This window comes from Epinephelus lanceolatus, chromosome 6 (assembly GCF_041903045.1).
Source record: "Epinephelus lanceolatus isolate andai-2023 chromosome 6, ASM4190304v1, whole genome shotgun sequence".
In the NCBI taxonomy this organism is placed as follows: domain Eukaryota; kingdom Metazoa; phylum Chordata; class Actinopteri; order Perciformes; family Serranidae; genus Epinephelus; species Epinephelus lanceolatus.
This window is the reverse complement of record NC_135739.1, coordinates 38,635,557-38,656,119: the sequence shown is the minus strand read 5'-3', so window position 1 is coordinate 38,656,119 and position 20,563 is coordinate 38,635,557. Positions and strand designations below refer to the sequence as shown.

At 42.2% G+C, this 20,563-nt stretch overlaps 1 protein-coding gene across 2 annotated transcripts in view; it reads right to left on the bottom strand.

The window, feature by feature from the left end:
- Nucleotides 1-20,563, bottom strand: part of zc3h3 (zinc finger CCCH-type containing 3) — a 94,715-nt gene that overhangs the window by 2,178 nt on the left and 71,974 nt on the right. For both annotated transcript variants that reach the window (XM_033622770.2, XM_033622771.2), the window contains exons 9-11: nucleotides 15,421-15,552; nucleotides 3,798-3,958; nucleotides 3,552-3,709 (exon numbers count right to left, since the gene is read on the bottom strand). In XM_033622770.2, coding sequence (XP_033478661.1) covers nucleotides 3,552-3,709; nucleotides 3,798-3,958; nucleotides 15,421-15,552 — 451 coding nt within the window. The remainder of the gene's footprint in view (nucleotides 1-3,551; nucleotides 3,710-3,797; nucleotides 3,959-15,420; nucleotides 15,553-20,563) is intronic.

The window sequence follows — 20,563 nt, the reverse complement described above, 5'->3', positions numbered from 1 at the left end:
CAGCTGACACAAATTTGTTGTCTCTCAGCAGTTTAAGTCTCGTGGGACATTTTCATTTTGTTCATCAATAAAAACACCTCTGCCATCTCTTTAGCCAAGATAAAGTGTAGTCTTAAGCCCCTTTTACACTGCCTGGTCAAGCCTCGCCGTTTAGTACAACTGAAGAATGGGGGACAGATTTGTCTCACCTCTGAGCCGGGGATGGAAGTAGTAACAGCGCTTAAAGGATGTCTGTAATGGGACTGCCGGCAGGACCAAACCATGGGCAGCACGGGTGTGACGTTTTGGCATTGTGTTATGTGTGTGACCCACCATGGGAGATTTAAAAAGTAGCTGTTAGCAGTTAGCAGCTAACTCAAAGAAGAAGATCAGCAGCCAAAAACTACTGCAAATTAGAAAACAATGATGTCCCTGAGCTCCTTATCCTCCGAGCAGAGGACAAGATCAACTGCAATATAACAGTGACGTGACACTGAATGTTATTGCCATGTTAATGCCATTGTTGTTGTTTATACGCTGCTGACACATGTTAAATGTCACTCTAGAGGCCGAGGCTGTTGTGTTACACGTCACGTCCCTCACGCCTCTTTTGATTCCGCGATGCTGGTATGCTGTCTAAAATCACACACAGGAGTGGCATGATGTTCTGTGTAAACATGCAAAGGCGGCATGTAGGGATGTCCCAATCCAGCTTTTTCACTTCCAATATTACAGCCTTGAGTTTTGGCTGATACCGATACCGATCCGATCTAAGCGCGTATTATACATATTCACTTATTTTGTTGTCAGTCATGTTAGAAAAGGTTTGATCAAGCAATATTACTCTAACAAGAACAACTACTTAATCGGGTTAGTTAGAATGATCCACAACAGTTGGTATGAGAAACTGACCTGTTTATTGTTAACAGGGTTAAATAAACAAACTTTAAACTTGAACATTAACATTAAATAAAAAATACAGCTGGTTTGCTTTGGCTGCTTTGGCCCCTTAATAAATAGAAAATAAATCAACACAAGAAACCTTTAAAATGTCTAACATTGAAATTAAAATAGCAGCAAGACTCCAGAGTGCCAGTTTGGTGCTGCTGTTTCCTGTGTGTCTGCATGCTGGCCTGGTGGATTGATAGTTAAGTGCTGGAGCGGATCACTGGAATGGACTGCTTGAATCACGGAGTGCTGGGCTGGCCGGAAAACCTGGATCGGAACCTGGATTCCATGAAAAACTGGATCGGAGTTCTTGGATCGGCATTTTTCCATGCCGTCTGATCCGATGCCGATGCATGTTTTTTGCTAATATCGGTGGCCGATTCGGATCGGGACATCCCTAGCAGCATGTAGATGGGATTTCTTTATAGCGCGATGTCTGTTTATAAAGAGTTTTATAGACGAATTCGGCGAGCGATTTGTGTATGCCGTCATCTTGTGGCGGCGCCATTGCTGCGGTGACATGTGTCAGTCATCAATTCATGATGCTGTCATTGTGAACTGACTCTCTACAATGACAGCATCATGAATAGCTGGATTGATGATGTTAGACAGTGGCCTCCGGTAACTGATGAAGGTATCTTAAATGCGTACTGATATTAATATAGAAATTAATCATTTGTTTGAGCGATAAGCAGGAAAGATTAGAGTAATAGGAAGATAATAGACTGTATCATTAAACACTGTGTAATATAACATTAGCATACGTTACGTGTGCTGACGTTAGCAAGCTAGCAGTGTGACATTTAATCATTATGGACAGGCTACGTGACCATCACATCACATTGAAGGTGATGAATATTCATCGCCTTTAATATGATGTGATGGTCGTCTAAAAGGCGGTGTAAAATTTGCCTGACCCATCCGGAGCTCAGGTAATTTTGACCCTCAATCAGAGACCTGTAATTGCCGTTTTTCTGGTCATTGGAGGCCAGGCGATCAATAAAATATTCTTGAATACCTAAAACAAAACACAAACACGTGTTGTTGTTGTTTTTAGCCACGTAGTCTGTCCATAATGATTAAATGTCACGTTACAAATTGATATATTTTGACTGTTAATCAGCCAATGATTCACAATCAGTATGTGAGTATCTGGTGAAACACATGATAAAATAACTTTTTTTTTTTGTAAATTTAGTCAATAGAGAGAGAAAATCTGAAAAAGTTTGGTAAAGTGGTGCCCATTAAAACAGGTTGACCACAGGTGAAAGGGATTAAGTGTTGCTTTGCAATGCCAGCCAGCATGTGTGTGTGTGTGTCCAGCAGGCAGGGGCAGGTGGATGGTCGAGCCTAGTGGCAGGAGGAGGAGGATGGGGGAGGCAGCCTCTCTCCTAATCCTCTATCTGTCACGTCTGTCAACAGAGAGCTCAGCTGTGCCTCCGTCCAGCTCAAAACCTAAATATTATTACCTCTGTCCTCTGAGCATTATTACTCCTCCCCTGAGCATCATGGCACTCTGCAGCCCAGCTCTGATCATCATTATCTGTCTGCAGCTCAGACCAATCACCACTCCCCCGTTCGCCTGAACTCAGGAATGCTCCTGTGGCTTTCATGACAAACATGATCCTTCCACAAAACATCTCTGCACAATATGTCTGACAGTCAGCACTTTTACTTTTACACTAAGTAAAGTGCAGTTAGTCCTCTTAAGGAACATTGTGTTTTTTTGATAACTTAGATGTAATTTTTTCCCATAATTCCTGTTAATAAAAACATTTTACTTTCCAGAGCTGGAGATGGAGATGTGGGGTCCAACAAGGGAAGAAATTCAAGACAAGTTGTAAACAAACTACAGATGTTCCAAAACCATTTTAAATAAAGAAATAAAAGAATGAAAAAAACTAACCCTGTATGGATGTGAAATGATTGCTATTGTTGCTGTATGGCATTGCTCAAGTAAAATCCTATACAAAACATGGACATACAGAAAATGAATGCTGTGAAGCTTTCTTTTATTATCTAATCTGACATGTTGCTAATGGCTGACATTAAACTGGCTGCTGGAAATCAGTTTTTCTTTGTCGCTCTAAAACAGCTGTTGCCAGCCCAACTTGCTGTGTAGGTTACTGTTTAAAAGCGACAAAGAAGAACTGATTTCTGGGAAAACTCCCTTTTTAACCCATATAGGAAACTACTTTAAAGTTTATCAATATATTCCTTAGTATCAGATCGGTGCATAGACTTGCATGTACACTGATACCTGCTCCAGCATTTTAGGCAGTATTGGAGGCATTGCTTTTACTGCCATCAGTATTGGAACAACTCTAAAACAAACCACAGATTTACCAGATTATCTAAACCTCTTATTTAGAAGTGACAGGAAAGTTAATGGCTTTCCTGATGTCAGTAATAATCCCTCAAGTAAAGATAAAGTGTTTGAACAACCATGGTACGTTCAGTATGCCAAAGTTGAACTAGGAGGTTTGCAAAATCAGACAGAACAGACTGTACAAAAATTTAAACATTTGTTATTTTTCTCATAAAACTGGAACACTGTGTACTCCTGTGTACACTGTGAGACACTCTGAGGTGCTCTAGGTTTGTTAAGTCGTGTATTTTCATACCTTTAACCTGTGAGGTCTCAGCTGGCAGTGTGTCTGGTGTGTCTGCCTCCTCTGGGGAGCTGGAGAGGGAGATGTAGGATGGGAGTTCCAAAGAACCTTTGGTGGACGTCCTTGGAGCTGCCTGAGAGTCCTGCGGCATGACGACAGACAGGCGGGGCCTAGAGGACAGAAACAAATATTAAACACAACGTTAAAGGATGGTAAACTAGTACAGTGATTGAGCTCTGTACAATCTGCCTCCTTGACCTCTTTGAGGGCTCCTTGGTTCGGGCTCTCTTGGCTGGGGTGGAGGTGCTGCTGGTGCTTCTTTTGGCTGGTTGGCGGTGCTGCAGCTTGCAGCGGGCTCCTCGAGGGCAGGATCCCGTCTTAGAGAAGTCTGGACACACCAGAGTGTGTTTCTTCTTGCACTGATAGTTAGAGGAATAGAGACACAAAACCACAGGTTTTATTTGTATCAGCTAATACGAAGAAATTTAAGGCTGCAAGTCAATGGCTGCTTTCATGGTCTTTATAACTGCTGAGAGCTATGAGGCTGTTTACAGGTCCAGGTGCAAACAACAGAGCAAAATGATCATGATCATAGCTCTGTCAAAAAATACAAAAGAAACTCAAAATTGGTTTCACAATTAAAATGATGGATGTAGCGCCTTTTAAAGTCAAAGATCTAAACATGTTTAAACCTTATGGGAAGCTCTAGAATAGATAATGTTCTTTGTTTTTCCTCAAAGAGATGAAACTTTTCTGGCTTCATTAGTGCTCTGATAATTTCACCACAAACAAGGTCAGAACTTGTGTGACAGCATTTCAAATAAGCAAAGGGAAAGGGAGGAAATATTCTGACTAGGTACTTGATATTTTCTTCTGTTATTCCATCCACTCTTTTGTAAGCTACTACTTTTAAGAAACACCCTTTTCGTCACCCTCTCCTTTAACATGCAAGTTGAGCAAGTGGGTCACAGTTAGCGTCATTCTGGGGAGCATTGTGCATGAGAGAGCGAGCTTTCACATGCATGTTTGCAACTGAGTGTGTATGACAGTGTAATACGGGTGTAAATTGGTAGCTTCATTCTCCACGAGATCCGATCCCTCCCACCTGTCAGAAAAGCTAATTATATTCACTCTGGGGTGCAGGCTGCGAAGAGTGTGTGCGTCCGTGTGTGTGGAGGGGTGAGGAGTGCGGGACCAGGGAGCAGATTGGGTCTAGAAATAGAGTGTGTATCGGGGGACGAGTGTGTGTGTGTGTGTGTGTGTGTGTGTGTCTGTGGGGAGAGGGACTTGAGATCGATTTTCCATGAATGCAATGGACTCTTGGTTGACGTTCTCTGGAGCCCAGCAGTCCTGACTCGCTGCCACCAGAGCCCCTCTCATCGCCCTCACACCCATGTTCCTGCACCCCTGGGTGCCAGGGCGACCCAGGGTCAGCTCGCTGTCAAATGTTTCTTTGGATCATCTTATAGGGCTACGGTTTTGACACAACATTTCGCTCAACAAATCAGATCTGCTGCTGGTGTCAGTAATGTTCATCTTTTTATATTTGGTATCTGACATCACCCGCCAGCTCCATACAGGGCTGAGAAATACACTCATATACGTACATCACTTATTGTTTTCATTGTGCTGTGTACATTTTCTTAAAGTTATGAATTGTTATGCATGATTTTAGGGCTGTAACACCATGTTTTTCTTAGAGATGGACAATATTGGATTTTTTGCTGATATCTGACATGCCAATATGCATTTCATATTAAAGCCGATATTTGCTGATGCCAATGATGTACTGATATTATCAGCATGTTGGACAATGCTGATATTTCATTTTATAGCCAATATCAGCTGATGATGACTGCAATCCTGACTTTTGCTTATAATTTCACTTTACAGCTTCTGAGGTGTATTAAACTGAGCATTTCCTATCAGCAGGTAAACTGCCTGACCAATCACCCTCACCATCCTGACACTTTGAGCACTCTCTGATCATAGCTGTGGCTGCAGACTAGGCCTGCAAGATAATGGTCAAAATTAAAATCACATTTAAGTAAATAGAGTTCTGCTTTCACTTCCATCTCGTGCTATATTCATGTTTATGTACAAATCTTTGCCTCAAAATAAAACTGGTCCTTATTCACAGCGCATCTTCTTGAAGCAAAATTAAAATTGTACCAAAACTTTTTATCTGATATTAAATCAACAGAGCACTGTTTTCACTTTCACTTTATGCTACATTACGGCTAATTCACAAATCTTTGACTCTAAATAAGGTTCTTCTTCATCAGAGTTTAGTGCATCTCTGAGAAGCCAAATATAAATTAAACTGTATCAAAAATATAGGCCAGGTAAAAATAAGTAGGATGCCGCTACAGAATGCTAGAAAATTAAAACAATGTTTGCTGGACATATCTTTTGCCAAATGCAATCTTGCATTCGTTATTCCATCTTTGGGAGCTGGATAAATACGGTGAGAATGTCTGATTTGACACTGGATGAAGGCGGGATTCATTGAGATAATAAAAGGTAACATTAAGGACGTTATTCTTCTCGGCCTTTAAGCATTCATCGTACTGCAGATTGTGGTGTTTTTTTTTTCAGGTGATTTATCTAGTTAGTTCTGTTGCTTTGTGGCAAAGACACGTCTAATACACCCTTGGCAATTGATTTGTTCTTTCCTGAATCCCAAACAATACTTCCAAACCATTCAAAATGAATGTTGATGAACAAATAATTTTCAAAAGTTTCTCCACAGGCTGCCGCTGCAGGGTGCGTGCATACTGGCATGACAGCTCTTCAAAAGGGAAGGCTGGCCGTTAGTTTAAGAAGTGCCTAATTTGATATGCAGCAAAGTTTTCTACAAGTGGAGCACACATTTAAAATGTTACTATCGCAGTTGATTGTACTCATTTAATTGTGGGTAGCCAAAGTTGTGACTGGGATTAATATTTGATTAATTGTGCAGCCCTACTGCAAACCTGCAAATGTTACTGCGTTCTCTATGGAAGGATATATCCTTTAGGGGCCGTACACATGCCGCGTTTTTAACTGCCTGGAAAACACAAGGTCAGGCTCTGCACGCTTATTTACTTGAAATCATGAGTGCAGAGCTGATCTTCGTCCGTTAGACAGATGTAAAGCTCTGGGTAGCCCAGCACCAAAATGATCAACATTACCATATTTACCACAGACTGATATTTACGGAAGAAGGGAAAGATATCTGTTGGTTGTGATTGCTTGTCCCTTGTCACATGACGTAGTGTGCGCTGCTGCGTTCAAAAAGTTGAACTGTTGAACTGTTTATCTTAGAGTGCAGCTGTCGCACCCTGAAAAATGGGCGCTCTGGAACTCGTGCCCACAGCAACGGCATTTGAGCACGCCTATCGCATGTATACATTGAAAACAATGAATTTGAGGGTGAAAAAAACGCAGCATGTGTACGGCCCCTTATTTAGATTACAAGCTGATGTGTTATTATTATTATTATCATCATCAAATCTCCTTTAAGTCATGTATGTGTTGAAGGAGAAACATTTGATTTGATGTTCATTAAAACATCTGATGACTACGGAGCCCCTGAAGTCCCAAAAGGTTAAACTAATTATCTTGTGCACACATGATTAAAAAATCTGGCCTTTTGGCACTTTAGGGGTTCTGTAGATTGCACCCTTTCAAAGATGGATGTGGTTTACTGTGCTCTCAGTACTGTGCTGAACTGTTAGAATAACCATTTTACTGATAATTGTGCACGCAAAACCATGCAGTCCAATGTAAAGCATGACAACTACACAATATTACATGCAATACTGCATACATAAACACATATTGTGATATACTGTATAGCATCATCAGTAGTGCTTATCACATTTATTCTATCCCATTTCCCTCAAGAGCCTTCTGCTATGCACACACCTTAAATATTTACTTCAGAGTTGTGATTCAGAGAAGAGGAAAAGTGTGACGGGACAACAGGAGTTAACAAAGCCGAAGCACTTTCAGTGTGAGAAACAGAAAGTGTACGAGAAATTGACTGTAAAAGCTCAGTCCACTCCCCACAGCTCCATACATCCTCATTTTCATAAAAAGTCAGAGAGACAGAGAGAGAGAGACAGAGAGAAAGAGAGAGAGCAGGGAAATGGGAGGAAAAAGCTAAAGTGGACAGAACATCTTTATTCCACACCAAGTTAACAATTTTCCACTTGATTTAAGGAATGCTGGGATGTCTCTGGGGCCTATTAGAGAGCTCTCTGCTGGGCCAAAACCAGGAGGAGTCAGCACATTTACCAAGAGACCGAGAGAATGAGCAAAAGAAGCAAGAAAGAAAGAGAGAGAGAGAGAGAGAGAGAGAGAGAGAGAAAGAGAGAGAAAGAGAGAGGGTAGGAGATGGAAAAGACAGTAAAATATAAAAAAGGGACATCACATGCATTTACATCTTGGGCATTACGCCGACACTCCTCCAGAGCAACTTAACGTGAGTAGAACAGAACATTAAATGAGCTCAGGTTGCTCAAGTGGGAACATAGAGAGGGTAATGTTAAGAAAATTAAGGTTCACACTGTCAGTAGATCTTAGGTCATGTTCAGACTGACATTAGCACTGGATTAAAAAAACACAGCCTCCTTATTTCAATGAGACCAAAGTGTGGGTCAGAAGAGATGGGACACAGACGGCTCTTTTGCAAGGATGTAACATTGTGCAGCAAAGTGTTGAACCTGCCTCAACATTCACGGTAATGCAAAGCAAGGTCATCAGGGAATGTACTGTAACAGCCAATCAAGAACAGGTAACAGGTAGAATACTTTGTACCATGAAAGATGACCTGTTTACCGGAGGTTTACCAGGAGCTTCATACAGACAGTAAAAGTAGTCAAGGTATTTCAGCCAATGGCGTGTCAATTCAGGGAACAAATATGATAAGGTTCATGCTTTTCTGGAGATCCCAATGTTGGGAAATAGGGCAGTAGCCTATCCTGAGTAGGGTTTAAACAGTATGAGATTTTAACGGTATTTTCTGTCTCAGAATATATCACAGTTTAACTGTATATGGTTTTACACAATTATCAGAGGAAAGAAAACAGAAGAGTTTTTTGGTAAAAAATAAATAAATAGCATGTGATGTAACTATAACATGTTACATAAGGCATGTTAGTTTTCATGTTAGCAGCACTGTTGCATGTTCAAATAATAATGATAATCAATAAGTCTGTACTTCCTCCCACTCCTTTCTGGACATGTAAATCAATCATTATGTTGTTTTCAGTTTTCATGCTTCCTTCAGTAACCTGATTTTCTTTATGTCTGTTTACCACTGTATTACTATTTTGTTTATTTGCTATTTACATGTTTAAAATAAACTGCTACTAACTAACTGACTAAATTAACTACTAAATGAAAAATAAGCTTTAAACATAACGTCTTATAGTCATTAATAATAAGCATATACTGTGTGGGTGCACTTGGCACAGCCAGATTGCTCCCGTCTGTACCTTTAACTCACACACACGCACTCACTGATGTCAGCCCCTCGAGCATGCAGGGAAGTTCATATGTGTGTGTTTCTTTACAGGGTCAGATAGGGTCAGTGTGTGTACGTGCGTGTGTGTGTGTGTGTGTGTGTGTGTGTGTGTGTGTGTGTGTATGTGTAAGTCAGGGGTTACTTAAAGGACAGATAACACAGATGTAGCCTGGAAGCAGAATGAGGAAAATGATTTCAATGCGGCACTTTATGAGCAATGTTTAAATGTTGACATCTTTTCATTATGGATTACAGTTATAAACAGGACACATACTTTGCAAAGTAGATATCCATCCTCAAGGAAAAGCCCTTGTTCGTTTTGGGATATTCAAAGTAATCCCACACTGTGGGGGATGGATATTAGTGATATCAATTATTTAACAACTCAGTTCAGTTTTGCTTGGGGTGAAAAATAAAGAGAACTTCTTTAACATGGTGAAACCATAGATTCATTTGGCTAAACAGCTGATCAGACAGCTCTCTGTTACCGACTGCTGAATGAGCTGAATGGCCATTGATAAGAGCCAATAAGAGTTGACTATAGCCAGCCCCACAAAAACTATGGGTGACAGTTAGCCACAGACTTTTATATGGCCCACTGTCCACTTATCGTGAGCTAATGGAGAAAAAAAAAGGGAAATAATTAAAAACTGCTAAAAACTGATGCTGTGGAGTAAAGAAACGAGAGGGACAATTAGGAAGGCAGAGACAGATCCTGCGAGGTGGAGGGTGAGTGTGAGACAAAGCCAGGATGAGGCAGGACGAGGATGGAGGCGAGGAGCAGACTTAACCCCTGAGCTGCTGGAGTGTCTGCCTGCCTGGCCCAGAGTGCCATCCTCAGCAGTTTTCCCATCTATAATTACTGCCTGCTATCCATCATAGAGCCACCAGAGCCTCACAGCACAGCGCTCCATAAACACACACACGCACTCAGGCACAAACACACACACAAACACACACACACACACACACACACACACACACGGGGGAAAATCACAGACCTAAGCACTTCAGCTAATAGAATAAATATTAATATCCCTTTTGTTTTCTATATCCTCATTTCCCCATGCACTATTTAAATGAGGTCTGACAGTGTGAAAAAGCATCTGTTTCACACTCGACGCTCAGAAACAAGCAGAGAAAGGAGGAGAGGAGGAGAGAGAGGGGGAGACAAAAGGGAGGTAAAAACACAGGAGGGGGAGGAGGGGAGGGTGTGTGTGAGTGGACGTAGGGACAGTATGTGTGTATGTGGGAGGGGGTGCTCGGGTGTCTCCAGTCATGTGTAGGTGGCTCTCTGTTACTCATCAGGCCCGCAATGTGTCACTCAGACACTACAGTTATGCCATTATGGACCACCACCCCCTGCAGCTGTTGCTGCCTGTGTGTCACTGTGTGTGTGTGTGTGTGTGTGTGCAAGTAAGCTTGGTTACCAAACTACTTGTTTACCTAAGCCTCAGTTTAACTTTGGTGGAACTTTATACATGTTGTACAATATAATTATACATTAAAATGCACAACAAAGCTTAGACAAAGAACTTTACAGTCAGTAATAGCATCAACGCTGTGCTAAATAAAATCTAGTGAGATCAAACCAGTGATGCAGTTGTTGGCGGTCTATCTGAACGGGTCAACAGGCGTTGGCTGAGCAGTGTCCACGATCCCAGTCTGACCTGGGCTGAACACTGGTCAGATGCTGCCTGGCTTTGGTGAACAGGTGTCTGTAATTGGGATAGACTTCTTTTGAAGATATTGATGCTAAAGTGTAAGTTAACTAAATCTGAGAGACGAAAGAGAGAAAAAGTGAAGGACATATGACCACGGGCAACAGCAAGACAACAAAGGAAGCAGAGTGAAGTGAAAGTGAAAGCTTATTTTATTTGGTGTTTACTCTTTATTATTCTATATTGAAACAGAGCAACTTCGAGATCTACAATTGCAGATATGACAACCACAAGTTACCAAGACTGGGACGATGCGCTTATCTCTTCAATTCAATACTATCACAATACTTGGGTGCCGACTTGATATGTTTTGCTATTCTACAAGTATAGTGATTCAATATTAAGATTTACTGCAATTTTTGCTTACTTTTTTAACACTAGACCATGAAGAAAAGTTGAATCATACACTTCCAGCGACTGTATATCATGAGACATTTCCAAAAACAATGCACATCTCATGCAAGTCAGTCTTTTTGACTTTTATATGGCATAGAAAAGTGGTAAAAAAAAAACTCACTGTCTTTGTCGTCCCAGCACTTTGTGACCATGCTCTGTAAAATGTGCTATATTAAATATATTTTACCAAATTACACTGATTAGTCAAATTATTAGATTAAAACCGCTGACAGGTGAAGTAATAACTTTTGTTCCAATGCATTGTTCTGCTGGGAAACCTTTGGTTCTGGCATTCATCTGGATACCACCTGACATCACTGTTCGCTCTAAGCTGTTTTACTGTGCAATTGCGCACTGCTCCCCACCTCTTTGCGCAGATGACAAAAAAGTTGCGCGCTCAAATATCCCCGACCAGTTTTTACTGTTTTTTTTTTTCGCCTCACATGCGCTGTCTTGTGACTTGAACAGTAAATACGTACTCCACTGTGGGCATTTGTCTGTGCAATGAGTGACAGATGACAGTGAACTGTCAGCCAGTGATGATTAAAAAAACATGCCCACCAGGTGCTGCCCAGCCAATACCTGCAACGGCTGTTTAGCTTGACAGCCAATCAATGGCATTATGTTGGGTATTCACTGCTGTCGTATTTGTTGTTAGCCGCTAGCCATAGCATTGCAGCTATGGCTAAACATGTGGGCCGTGGCGCCTTGTCCTCTGGAAATCTTAAGAAAAAAACGCGTGTCGTTTAAGGTGGAGTGGCTGTCGGAGTACATACAAACAGACGAGCGAACCGGTGAACCTCGGCGATATTTTTTCTTTTTCAAGCGAGAATGGAGTTGTTTGCGAGACGTGCAAGATGTGAAGAAAAAGTACAAGGCGAGTTTACGCACGCACGAGCATGCACGTGCACGCACGCACACACACAGAATATGTTTGCACAAACACTTACAACATAAACATATTCTGATATTTTTCTGCAGGCCAGCAATGTGTTTTTGCCAGTAAAAACTTCATCTGTAGTAGTAGCTCTGCTACAATTTTTGTTTACAATGTATGTTTACATGCACTCATTGCAATGCCTGGCCACTAATATTTTTTGCCAGGAAAATGTTTTCATCCAGTACAGTGCCACTTGCTGGTCTGTAGTAGTACAACTACAATTTAAGTTTACATTTTGTTTTTGATCTAGCATATTATATTTGTTGCAGTTTAGAGGCTTAAAGTAGTTGGCAATTACTATTAAAGAGTGTTAGTTATTTTGTATTCCAAAGAGTTGTTTGTTCTTTGTGTTGTCATCACTCTTAAATGTTTGTGTATTGTCTCCAAGTGACTTTTATGGAGCACATTTTTCTCTTAATTGTTCACATTATGGCAATAAATGCAAAATCTATTTTGCTAAAACAGTGTTTTGTTATTGTTAATTGTAACTGACCTAGATATTCAGTAGTTCATGTTGTTAAAATAATCTTATTATTAATCTTTATAGTAATATTCACTTGTAATGATATTTGGGGTGGGAGAGGTGATGACATGGCACCACTATGTGGATGTAGTGTGTACGCGTCAGATGTCGCCCACAGTCGCTCAAGTAGGTGATCAGAGGAGGTGAATGTCTGCTCAGAAGTTTTCAAAATTAGAGGGAACATTTCCTGACATGTACCACTCACTCTAACACTGTTGCAGACCAAGTACCCCCCCTCATGGCAACAGTACTCCCCAGTGGCAGTGGCCACCCAGCAGAAAAAAGCAGCATGCCACACTGCAAAAACTGTTTAGAAATGGACTGTGGAGCATGACAAAAAGCTCAAGGTGTCAACCCAGCTTCCCAGGTCCCAATCTGCTAAAGGATTCTTGTGACTGTGCCGGTACCTCAGATGTACCCCTAATCCAAGGTAGGGCCTCCTTGGATCGGACTTGGCTCTGACCTGTTGAGGCATGGACACAGGATATCTGGAAGTGTCTTGTGGTGTCTGGCACCAGTGTGTTGGCGGCAGATCCATTTAGCCCAGTGAGTTGTGAGGTGAGTTAATGGCACGTGCCACAGATGCTCATTCAGATTGGGATCTGGGGAGTTTGGAGGCCAGGTTGACACTAAAACAAATAAATGATAAATTCTTTTTGGATGGGAGTTTGCACACCCATCTAAATGTGTTTTGTAGACTCGGAGAAGGCTTACAACTGTATCCCTAGGGGAGTCATGTGGGGGCTACTGTGGGATTACAAGGTACCGGGGTCCCTGCTACGAGTCATGCGGTCCCTGTAGGACCACAGCAAGAGCTGTGTCTGCATACTCGGCGTAAAGTCAAACACGTTCTCGGTGGGTGTTAGCCTCCGCCAGGGTTGTCCATCGTCACCAATCCTGTTTGTGATATTCATGGACAGGATCTCAAGGCACAGCTGGGGGGAGGAAGTGTCTGGTTTGGGAACCCCAGATTTGCATCTCTGCTTTTTGCAGATGATGTGGTTCTGTTGGCTTCATCACAATGTGACCTCCAGCATGCACTGTGGCAGTTTGCAGCAAAGTGTGAAGCAGTTGGGATGAGAGTCAGCACCTCCAAATCTGAGGCCATGGTTCTCTGTTGTAAAAATGGTGGATTGCCCCCTCTGGGTTGGGAGAGAGTTACTGCCCCAAGCAAGGGAGTTCAAGTATCTCCAGGTCTTGTTTACGAGTAGGGTAGAGTGGAGTGTGAGATGGACCAGCGGTTTGGCGCAGCATCTGCAGTGATGCAGGTGCTGTGCCGGACCGCCGTGGTGAAGAGGAAGATGTGCTGGAAGGCAAAGCTTACGATTTACTGGTCCATCTACATCCCAACCCTTACCTATGGTCATGCGCTCTGGGTAGTGACCAAAACAATGAGATAGCCGATACAAGCTGCCTAAATGATTTTCCCCCCGTGGGGTGGCTGGGCCTTAGAGATAGGGTGACGAGTACAGACATCCGGAGGGAGCTTGGAGTAGAGCCGCTGCTCCTTCACGTTGAAAAGGGTCAGTTAAGGTGATACGGACATCTGATTAGGATGCCCCCTGGGCGCCTCCCGTTAGAGGTGTTCTAGGCACGTCCCACTGATAGGAGGCCCCGGGGTAGAGCCAGAACACGCTGGAGGGATTACATAATTCGTCTGGCCTGGGAACGCCTTGGGTTCCCCAGGAGGAGCTGCAAAGTGTTGCTGGGGTGCTTTGCTTGGCCTGCTGCCCCCGTGACCTGGCCCCGGATAAGCAAAATAGATGGATGGATAGATATACTTTTTGAAATAAACTTAAACTGCTACATTCAGCTGTCCCTGCAGTGTTTCCCTGACACTGATTTATGTGTGGCAACTGCCACAATATTGACATTGACAGCCACTTATTGATTTTCTATTTCTTTAGTACTTAAAATGGGTAAAGTCGGATTCCACTGTAGAACAGTGCATTGATTAGCCCAGCCCCTTGCCCTGTTCTAGCTCTCTCTCTGTTTATCAGACCACAAATGAGACAAGAAGTAGCTTCCCACAGTCCCTCCGCCTCACTCCCTGCCGCTAGTAGACTATTTGCCGGGATGAGAGTGGCAGAAGCTCCGCAAACAGAAACAGTAGCAACTGAAGGAATTCGAATTTAGCTAGCACCAGGGCTCACAGCGGGCTGGGTCTATTCTGTGAAATGGCAGCAGAAAACTTGATGATCCAGCAGGGAAGTTTACACTGCGCTGCACTTTGAGTTGCTATTCAAGCAGCTGAAGGTCAGCGTCCTCAGACCATCTGCCATTTTCTGCTTTCTGGCTTCGGCTTTGTTTTTCTTAAAAGGAATATGGTGTTGTGTTATTCACAGACTACCACAGTAAAAGTTGAATTATATCATTTCAGGCTTTAAAATAAGAAAAAAATAGCAATACTTAGGTGAATCCATTTTTTTCTTACCCATAGAGGTTACCCTGTGAAAGCTCTTTCATATAAATTGGTTAATCCAGGTCAGCTCTCCAAATTGACCTTACATCCTATGCTTTATATTCAGACTTAAAGGAGTCATTTATCTCTTGCTTTATTCGTTTCTCTTTTATCCCTCTTTGTTCTTGTTGAGCTTTATTGTTCTGTACACCTTCTCTGTGAAGCGCTTTGTTGTCAATTTTTTTGCTCTGTTCATGAGGGGGAACTGGATGTTTGTGTTTGTTCTTGTGTTCATGTTTTTTCTTTGGCTGTATTTAAAAGAGTGCTCATACAGTATAGTCACAAAGAGCCTGCCTCATTGAATGTCTTTGGTGTGTTTGTGGTGTACCTTCTCTCCCTCTGGACAGTAGCCTTTGACAAAGTCCTCACACACTTCAGCTTTGCGGGACACGTAGACGTGACTGTAGGGACAATCACTGTTGTTGCAGATTCCCTTCAGGAAGTAGGAGCACACAGGCATCTAGAGAGAGTCCGACACAAATATGGAAGCCACGTGAATCTTAGAAACGGGGCACAGTACTTGACAATGACGGTGAAAAGAGGTGTTAAAAATAAAAATTACAAAACATTTAACAGAAACTTTGAAAGGAATCTTCTTCTGTTACATTGTATCAAAATGTAATGATTCGTCTGGCTTGTGTTAGCGAGGTTGAAGCTGCCCAAAACTTCCAGATTATTGGCAAAATGTCCAAAAAGAGATTAAATTGATTTTGGGTATCAATCTGATCCGACTGAATCAAGCACTTTTGATCCCTGGCATTCTTCCTGAAAACGTATCAGACAATAAGCTGGGATTTGCTTCTGATAGCAAAAAAAAAGTCCCAAGGTTCAAACTGTGGCTTTAAAATATGGGGCAATAAAAAGAAAGGGTTATGGTGGTGTATGTCATGGAGTGTATGACACCAACACATCAGTGACAAACAGTGTTGCTGTTTTCTTTCCCTGTGTCTATCGTTTTTTCCATTCTGTTTCTGTTCTTCATCAAGATTGTCTCCCCGTGAGCTGTCCAGTAAAGAAAGAAGCCAATGAAAATACAGAAAACAACAACGGAGAGTGAGCGGGGTGATGGGTGCATGAGATTACATGAAACTGTATGAGTTTGTTAACAGACATGTGGCTCTAAAACCACCATCATGAACAGTTCAGACATGTCCCATGTGCCAAGCAATCTGTCACACTGAGCAGTTAAATGACCTTAATTGCAGTTGACAGCGGCAGAGTGAGAGTGAATGTGTGTCTTGACAGCACGTGTGCTGGGCGTCTGTGTGTGTGTGGTTGTGTGTGCGCAGAGAGGTCTACTGTTTGGTGTGCGAGGGTGAGCCTGGTGGATGCCGGTCTAAATATACCTCTGAGGGGGTTCGGTGAAGAAAGATGGGAGGAGGGTGGGGGGGAGGCGGAGTGTGAGAGGGACTCCACCTTGTTGGGATGGGATCAGTTCTACCTAATTAACTGCTACAGAAATATTTATCCAGGCTGCAGCTTGTCCAGCTCATGATGTGTTTATGTGCTCTGGATGTGTGCACAGACTGGGCCAGTGGTGGAGGGAGGGTGGTGTCCCCGGGTGTGGTGGTGAGGGGGTAATGCTAGGCTCAGGGGTATCCAGTTTCGAGGTATTTGTGGTAGTGGGGGGACAGGGGGCGGGGTGCAGGATTCTAGATTCGGGCTCACCTATCAACACTAGCGCTCGGATCAGGTTCGGAGAGATGCTGGGCACATAACCCCGCACCCCCCCTTTAAATATCAACTCCACTTCTCCCCAAGAGCCCATACAGTCCTGTTTAAGGGGTTCACATGAAATCAGAGCAGTAGTATCCTGTGGAGGGATGGGCCAAAGGTTTGGGGGTGAGGGGGGCTGTTGGAGAGGTGGCATTACAAACAGACAGCTGGGCTCTCAGCACTTACAGGCAAGTAGTGTGACAACTAACACAGGTGCAGGGCATTGTGTGTGTGGTGTGTGTGCGTGGTGTGTGTGTGTGTGTGTGTTTGGAGGGTTAGGCATGGCACCTGTTGTAGGGTTGTTTGTCTATGGGAAAAAAAGGAAAAAAGAAAAACAGCTTTCCCTTTTTAAGTGGCTACACTTTCCCTTAGACGGTCAAGAATACCTACTAAAACATAAACACACTCACAAACAAATCCAGCTGATGTCGAGGCTTAGGCCAACTGTGGCTACAGCTAGCAGGTAAAATGATGGGATATGACAGAGTAAAAAATAACTAATACATCCAAATTATCAGATATATTATATTTACAGTTTTATTAAAGCTACATGCATACTTGTATTCAAACAAATGCAAAAACACAATCATTGTGATGGGCATGAATAGTTAATCAGCTGTCCTTCAGCAAGGGTGTCTACAGGCATCACACTCTTACATTTATGCTTTTCAAGATAATTCTAAATTAAATTTAAGTCTGTTTTTTTTTTTTTTTTGCCAAATATTTTTTTCCTATTCAAGCATTGTAAAGGTAAGTATATATGTTGTCCTGTGCAGGGGCAGGAATGTGCAGGAATATGGCTATTAGAGTGAATTGGGGTAATCTACATTTTGCCAACAGGTGTCAAATGTAGTATAAAGTAAAAAGGCAGTATTAGGTTCAGTGGTAGGTTTAAATATTTCTAAGATCAGAAATCTGGACTTTCACACAGATCAGCTTGGCTCATTTTGACAGAAATTAAGACCTCACAAATTCAAATTTGAGACTATTTAATGACTTTTAAAGGATAACTACGTAATCTTTTAACCTGGACCCTATTTTCCTGTGTGTATCTGTCTAGAAGACTGATGTGAATAACAATTTTAAAATTGGTCCAGTGTTGAGTGAGAGGGTAGCAGCCAGCAGCTGCATAACAGGCCACAATGTAAGCATATGGGGCAACCGAACACTGTCGCTGGATCTTGATTTAAGTAATTATTTTTTTCATAGACAGGCTCAGATTGTTATTATAAATTATATAATAAGTTATTATAAGTGGCTGAAGTGTCTCTTTACCTTTCACTTGATCTGGTCTGTTTGACATTATCTCATCAAGTGGAAGTCTTGTTCTGAATTCTCGAGATGTCACTTGTTGCAGGAAGACAGCAGTGGAAACGTGAGGGACATTTGGAGAGAGTAGTAAGGGGAATAGTTTCTTGTGTTGAGTACAGAAAACGTAGTTCAGTGTTATCTAAAAGATTTTCAATGTCATGGATGATTATTTTACCTGATTGTGGATGAGGCCTTTCAAATTCAGTCGCTACCCACATTTATTTCAGTCAGAGTATACGCATGAAGCGTGGACAAGGAGAGACAGAGAAAGACAACAGACAGCGAAGGGTGCACCAGCTGCTGCTGTGAAGGCTGAGAAGCTCAGGAGACTGGTGGTGTTTCTGTGGGTGATGTGACTCTACACCCACAGAGGAAGAATGCCTATGTTGTAAATAAATATTGGTTTGAATTCAATCACTTGAGTTAGTCTTTCAGCGTGGGCATTATTATTGCAATATCAATATTTCATTATTACAACAAGTGACATCTCGTGGGATTTCAGAGCCAGACTTCTGCTTGATGAGACAATTACACACAGACCGGATCAAGTGAACAATAAAGAGGAATTTAAGCCACTTATAATAATAATCTGAGCCTGTCTGTGTCAAAAATAACCACTTTTAATGAAGATACAGTGACAGTATTTAGTGGCCCCATATGCTTACAATGTTGCCCGTTATGTGGCTGCTGGCAGCTGCCCTCTCAATCAGTACTGGACCAATTTCAAAAACTGTTGTTCGCATCAGTCTCTTATGCCCAGTTTCCACCAAACACTTCCGGTATGGTACCTTTGGAACCAAAATTACCCCACAGACATGGTACCAAGACCCTGGCGTTTCCACTGCAAACCGTACCCTTAAATGTGGGCGGGGTTGTTGTCACTCACTGCTCTGTCCAGCACTCACTGTATTTCCTCATTATTGGTGACAAAGAGGAAAGTCTGCACCTCGTTTATCATCCACAGAACGAGGCTGCATGCCGACATTTTAAGAACAAAATAGAACGGGCCGCAGTGACACTCTCTAGATGGGATATTTAAAAATAACAGCTTTGTGCATTTAGTCCTTCTCAGGCAAGCACAGGGGTTTGGTGACCCTGCCGAAATTAATACATATAAACACTTGAAGATCCACTCATTACTAAAAGTTTATGTCATAAAAAACTTAAAGGAGCTATATGTAAGAAATCTAAAGAAAACAGTCGTAAAATCCTCCTAATATGTCACAGAGACTAAGGAATAATGTTCATATAACATACTGATCTCACCAACAACAATAGTACAGCCAGAATATTCGCAATTAAAAAAAAATATTTTACGGTCCGCAAATCATGTTTATGTTTTGAATTTGTTTTGGCCTGTTGCACCACCCACCGCCGTCTACCAGTCACGCAGTCAGTAGAGTCTCAGCATCAGTTACAGTTACGACTGAGCTACAGCAGCACGGCAAGCAGCATTAGCAGTGTCCCGGTACACAGCATTAGCAGTCTCCTCAGCTGTATCCCGGGAGCAGCATTAGCAGCAGAGAAGCCGGACTTGCTCGAACGGTCTGCTGGAACACCGAAGATCAAGGATGCGGTGACGCAGCCCTGCCACAGCAGCCGCCCATGGGCAAACAAATCAGTCTCCAGTGTGCCGCTCTCCAGCAACCTCGAATCTGTAGGGGAGGGGGGGGCGGACACGACTCGCGGCAGTATTTTGAATTTGAGTGCAGTAACGTTTTGGCCACATTCTTACATACAGCGCCTTTAAGTAATGGTCAGAGTTGTAATATAGAATATTCAAGGTGTATTGATTGAGTTACGTCATCAGCTCATGCATTTAGGAACATTACAATTTAATGTTCCACCTTAAAAATCCCGGCAGTCGGCCCAGTGAATTAAGTTATTTTTTCTCCAAATCCAGCAGCTGCAAGAGGCAGCAAAACATCCTTATATTTTATAGTTACAGTCTACTAATTAAATTCTCCACAATATGAACAGTGGTTACATGAGCCTCAAAGCCTTTGAAAAATTATTCTTATTAATATTTTTAGGGCTCCAACTAACACATATTTTTTTTTATTGATAATCTGACAATTATTTCCTTCAGTCAATGTACTGATGAATGATTCAGTTGTTTGTGAAAAGTGCCCATCATAATTTAAAGAGCCAAAGTTAATGTATAAAACTTTGGTCATTTTGGAAGTTTGAACTAACATTCAACATTTGATCAGTTACCACAGTTGTTCCTGACAAATTTTCTGTCCATAGGCTGAATATCATGATATTAATTTCAGTCATATTATCACATAGTCCTGGACTGACTGAGTTGCTGCTGCTCCTTAGCTGGATAAGGTGCATTACCAAAGGTCTTGGGTAAACACTGTGTTTCATGTTACTGCTGAGAGTAAGACACCCGTGCTTAATTCACATTGTTACTTCTTTGTTTTAGTTTTTTTCCAGCT